Source organism: Fukomys damarensis, unplaced genomic scaffold (assembly GCF_012274545.1).
Source record: "Fukomys damarensis isolate Sample0158 unplaced genomic scaffold, DMR_v1.0_HiC HiC_scaffold_24, whole genome shotgun sequence".
NCBI lineage: Eukaryota > Metazoa > Chordata > Mammalia > Rodentia > Bathyergidae > Fukomys > Fukomys damarensis.
The window spans coordinates 2,116,303-2,121,685 of record NW_022900936.1 but is presented as its reverse complement, the minus strand read 5'-3'; the positions used below and the strand labels follow the sequence as shown (position 1 = coordinate 2,121,685).

The 5,383-nt window shown below is 66.1% G+C and overlaps 1 protein-coding gene across 1 annotated transcript in view; it reads right to left on the bottom strand.

The window, feature by feature from the left end:
• The window catches only part of Aire (autoimmune regulator), a 13,771-nt gene that overhangs the window by 1,414 nt on the left and 6,974 nt on the right, over positions 1–5,383 (bottom strand). Inside the window, exons 6-15 of the mRNA XM_019209343.2 lie at positions 5,254–5,378; positions 4,826–5,000; positions 4,526–4,681; positions 4,245–4,319; positions 3,666–3,779; positions 2,556–2,701; positions 2,403–2,483; positions 1,658–1,773; positions 1,187–1,286; positions 547–762 (exon numbers count right to left, since the gene is read on the bottom strand). Of these exons, the coding sequence (XP_019064888.1) occupies positions 547–762; positions 1,187–1,286; positions 1,658–1,773; positions 2,403–2,483; positions 2,556–2,701; positions 3,666–3,779; positions 4,245–4,319; positions 4,526–4,681; positions 4,826–5,000; positions 5,254–5,378 (1,304 nt within the window). The remainder of the gene's footprint in view (positions 1–546; positions 763–1,186; positions 1,287–1,657; positions 1,774–2,402; positions 2,484–2,555; positions 2,702–3,665; positions 3,780–4,244; positions 4,320–4,525; positions 4,682–4,825; positions 5,001–5,253; positions 5,379–5,383) is intronic.

The following is a 5,383-nucleotide window of genomic DNA, read 5'->3' as shown; positions in this document are numbered from 1 at the left end:
ACTCCGCACCTCGCGCTAGGCGCAGGGCCCTGTGGGGCACAGCAGAGGTGACCCGGAGCGCGGACGGGGTGGGGGGCACCAAACCCGCGCCCTTAGCTCTTTCCTCCCCCCGGGGTCCCCCGGAGCAGCGCTAGCAGGCCGCAGATCGAGACCCGGTCGGTCGGGCGCCCAAGGAAAGCCTCAGGCCAGGAGCACAAGTCCCGGATTGTGTTGCCCCAGAGGAGGCAGGAGGGGCTGGAAGGGAGGACGAGGCAGGCGAGTTCTGGCCGGGCTGGACCCTTCCCAGCTTTACCGTCCTGCCTCGGGGTTGGGGTGAAACCCAAGCTGGAGCTGGGGTGGGGATTTCAGAGCCGTGGGAGAATGTTGGCCTGGGGGACGCCATCCAGGAATCCCCACTCTGGCCACACACATGCACACAGAAGCTCCCACACACACACACACACACACACACACACACACACACACTTCCCGTGCTCTGCCACCCCCCACCCCATCTGGCTCACCCCCTCCTCCCCAGCAGTCTGTGATTCCAGTTTATCCCCCCACCTGGGGGCCTGAGCTCCTGAGACAGCGCCCTGCCCTCACCTGCTGCCCCTCAGGGATGGAGCTCAGCAGGGGGCGCAGGGCCATGGGGTCCAGCACGGGCAGGGGGCCTGCGGGAGGCGGGGCCAGCAGGTGCAAGAAGGAGAGAGCAGGATCTGACGGAGGCTCCCTGGGCAGTGCCCGCACATCCTCGCTGGAGGCCCGAGGCCCCTGGGGGACCTGGAACCCAGAGTCGCCCTCAGAGGGCCACAAGGCTGCTGCCTGGCCCAGCCCAGGGCCCGGGATTCAGGGACATGGAGCAGGGACATGGGGAGGGCAGGTGCAGGGCAGTGACGACACACCAGGGGTGCAGCAGGAAAGGGCAGGGTGCAGGACCAGGCCGAGTGCCCCTTGCTGCATCTGAGTGGGCCGTGGCCTCGGGGCTCTCAAGGTGAACACTGGGCAGTGAGCAGGGCGCGTGTTGCAAGCACAGACACCCAGAGGCCAGCAGTGGTCACAGCATGTTGCTGTGCCAGGGCGGGGAGGTGGGGAGGCCTGCAGGAGGCCGCAGGCTGGGCCCAAGGGAAGGCTCCTCAGGAGGAAGGGGCGGGGAGGAGGCCCTGGAGAGGAGGACAGGAAGGTGAGCAGGGGGCAAGCCACATACCAGGGGCTCTGTGGGAGGTTCTGGGGGTCGCAGGTCCTGGGCCCTGGCCAGGCCTTGCTGGCCTCTCCCCTGCAGGCAGCGCGAACACCTCCAGGTGCCACTGCTCTCGTCACCGGTCACAGGCATGCAGGGCAAAGGAGACCATAGACCCAAACCCACAAAGCTGGGGAGACTGGGGCTCCTCCACCTCACCATTTCCTTCACAGATGGGGAAACTGAGGCCAGGCAGGAAGTGAGCTGGGCCCCCAGGCCCATGCGGAGGAGAGCCCAGGGTGGGGGTGTCTACCCCTGGTGGGGTGTGCCTCCAAGGCCTCCGTTCGGAGCCATCTGAAGTGTGGGGTGCTGGGGAGGGAGGTGCCCGAGGGGTGTGGGGAGAACCCAGGCCCACCCCACAGCCAGGGCTCTGAGCCACCCAGTGCCTCCTGGGCCCCTTCCAGCCAGGATCCGCGGTTCAGGTGGCGGGGCTCTCACCTGGGGACCTCCCGCAGGGGTGGGGACAGGCACGCCAGGTGGAAGGCCCGGGGACAGCCGTCGCAGCAGATCAGCTCCCCACCGTCCCGGCACACCGTACACTCATCCTCGTTCTTCTGACCGGGAGACAGGAGCCCATGCAGACTCAGGAGCGCCCCCTGCAGGCCAGGCCTGGCCTGCCCTCCATCCTGACACGGCTGCCCCACCAACCCCAGGGGAGTGCAGGCTTCAGGGCCTCTCCTATCAGCCCCAGGCACCTGCTGTCCCCTCCCTGAGGCCTCCACCCTCTCCGCACCTCTCCCCAGATGGTACCCGCCATGCTCTCGGGGGTCCCCAGGCTGCCGGGTTGGGCTGGCCCCACCCCACAACCACAGCCCCCATGGCATCTTCCCTGACCCCTGACCCCGACCCCTTCCCTTCTCTGACCCCTGGCCAGCCATAGCAGTTCCACCTCATCTAAAGACAGTGTTGAGCAGGACAAGCTCGCCGTCCCCAGGAACCCCACGCCCCAGCCCCGGAGAGGTGCTCAGTACAATCTGGACTGAATTCTGTGGTCTGGAATCCAGGGAAACCCTCACTTTGTTCATGTTACTTGAAATTTTACAATTGTGCTTTATCAGAAAAAAAAAACAATTGCCGGGCAGGAAGAGAGTGAGGGGAGGGGCAGGAGTGCAGATGGCTGTGCAGCCACCCAGTGCCCAGGACCAGGGCCAGGGGTGCCTGGCTGCGCGGTGCCGGGCGTTACCTGGTGCAGCTGGGGCTCACTGGTCAGCGCCGGATTGATGGGGGCCTTAGCCTGCTGGCCGACCCGGGGCTCTCCTCCACCCTGGGAGGAGGATCAAGTCAGCAACCTGGGCCGTGAGGGGAGCCTCGGGGTGGGGGTCGGGGCAGCACTTACAGGGACAGAGCCCTGGGCTCCCTTGGCCCGGACCAGGGCCTTCAGGCCCCCGCCACTGCTGCGGGTCTTGTTCTTGCCGCCAGGGTCTTCAAACTTGCTGGGGGAATAAAACTCGCCCCCCACCTGGATGCACTTCTTGGAGCCCCCTGGGAGGAGATGTCAGGGTACATCCTGGGCTCTCCCCGCTCCTACAGCCCTGCCAGCGGCAGTGGGGCCATCAGGCAGAGATAATTCGCATTTCCTAACCACCAAGGGTGGGCCCAGTATGGGGGGGTCCCCAATCCCTGGCCTCAGAGCCTCAGTGCAGGAATTATTTGGAAATAGGGTCTGTGCCGGTGTAACTGGTTCAGATGAAGCCATACTGGACCCTGCGTCTCATGACTGGCGTCCTCAGAGAAGAGGAGAAGACAGGGGACAGCCACCTGGAGCCAGGCAGAGGCCCAGCCACACAGCTGTGGCACAGAATTTGGGGCGGCGGCACAGGACCAGGAGAAGCAGGAGGAGGGAGGGAGGTGGTCCTGCCCACACCTGGCTTTGGGAATCTGTGGTTCACCGCTGTCTGTGACAGCTGTTGTGGCAGCCCCCAAACACCCACGCAGGGTCCTCGGGGCCACCTGTGTGCCTAGGGACCCTGGGCTGACATTGGATCCTATGCCCCTCTGGGCTGTACTTTGCTTTCCCAGCCCGGGGCCAGCACAGAGGGGTGCGGTGGTGTCCGGGCCACCAGAGGACCTGCTGTGTCCCGTCGGAGAGGCTGGTGACTGTGTGTGGCCAACAGGGTCGCCTCCCAAGGCCAGAGTTCGGGGAATCAGATAGGAGGCGCATGGGGAGGGAGGAGAGGGTGTGGGGGAGTGCGGCCTGAAGACACACTGCCAGGACTCCCTCAGGCAGTGACCGGTGACCAGCAGGTCGGTCCTTGAGGGGTGGAAGCCCCAGGCCAGGACGAGCGCCTAGACCACTGTCCGCCCTCTCTCCTGCAGCTGCAGTCACAGAGCATGCACGACACTGCTGCCCCCGTGGGACCCCGCCTGCCCTGGGGCCACCAGGGAGCCAACCAAGGACAGGGTCCTGCTTCCGCCCGGGGCAGCGGTCCCCACCCTGTGCGCCCACCTGACTCAAACACCTTCTGGATGAGGATGCCCTCCACAGCTCCACGGGCTCCAGGCACATCCCCTGAGGACACAGCCACCGCCCTCTGGACAGAAGCTGACATGGTCTGCATCCCTGGAGGAGGGATGGGGTCACTGGCTAGGAAGAGGGCTCCTGGCTCCTCCTCCACAGCAGGCAGCCAAGTGGAACCGGCAGGTGTGGGCAGGGCTGGGCCATGGGATCCTCTCTCCTGCCCCACCCCGAAAGTCAGCCCACAGGTGAGGCCAGAGGGGCATGCCCCAATAACCTGGGCCCAGAGTTCCCTGCACTGGGGAGCACTAGGGAGCACAGGTCTCGGTCAGGAGCCCCAGGGAAGGGGGAGGATGGAAAGAGCAAGAGGGCACAGGGCCTGGACCCTAGGAGGATGGGAGCACCTGTGGGGTTGGGGGGTCAGAGCAGGGACGTGTGGGGAGGGCAGCAGGTAGAACCAGGCAGCCCCTCTTCCCAGGTCTGGGAGTGCCACAGAGGCCAGTGAGGCCCAGGATAGGACAGACCCCTGCATGGCAGCTCCTGAGACCTGAAACCCTGGGTCTCACTCACCGTTCCCCAGGGGGAGGCGCTGTGGCTCCAAGTTGCCCTCTGGCTTCTTGGGGGGCTTGACCTTCTGCTGGGCACCTGCAAAGGGGTACTGGGGTCAGCTGGCTGGGGAGCACTGGGTAGGGCAGGTGCTGGGTCTCCCGGCATCCCTGGGGGCCCCCTGTGGAAACCCCAAGCCCTGGGATCCTGGCCTTGGGCAGAAGAGGCAGGAGTGGGCCCAGCTGGGGGCCTACGCACCACAGGGAGGGTGGGGGCATGACCCTGGCAGGCTTCTCCTCTGGTACCTGGGCTCTGGGTGCCCCTCGGTGTCAGGGCTGTGGGCGGGGCAGCCCGGGGCTCCTCCAGGGCCTTCCTCTTGGTGGGGTGTCTGGGAGGCAGTGCAGAAGCCTTGGGGCCACTGAGGGGCTTCTTCCCCTTCCGGGACTGGCTGAGGTCCACTTCTGCAGGGCATAGGGGTGATGCGGGTGGGCCAGAACGTGACACCCTTGGGGTCAGGCGGGTGAGGCCTCTGTGTCTGCCCCTCAGAGCCCAGCAGTCCTGGGAAGTCTCTCGAGGTCTCCCCAAGCACCTCCCACTCTGCTCACCTTTGGGGAAGCCATCCAGGATGGGCCGCAGCCCGCTGTAGTGCTCCAGGTTGTAGTCCTTGAAGAGGACCCTCCAGAAGTCCACGATGGCCGCAGAGTCCTGGGTCAGCAGCCAGGACAGCAGGGTGTGGAAGGCCTGGGGACAGCCCTCCTTCTCCTTCAGCCGCATCGTCTCCTGGGGCAACAAGTGTGTGGAGGCCCTGCCTGGAACCCGCTTCCTGCTGCCCCCTCAGGCGGGACAGCAGCCGGGCCTGGCCTGGAAGTGCCCCTCCCTGGCTCGGATTGGGCCTGGGAGCATCGGGGCTGGCCTGTGAAGAGGTTGGGGTGGCCGGGGAAGGCGAGGGCCAGGAGAAGCAGGGTCAGGGGTCCACAGGGAAGCAGCCCTGGCTCCCTCCCCTAGCGCGTGCGGGGTCAGGGTCAGGGTCCACCTGGAACTTGTCCTCAGGGATGACGTCGTGGTCAGCCAGCGAGTGCAGCAGCGGGAATGCGCTGTCCACCGCCACCGCGATCTCAGTGCGGTGCAGCTTCAGCAGGTGGCGCAGGGCCGCGTCCCCACCC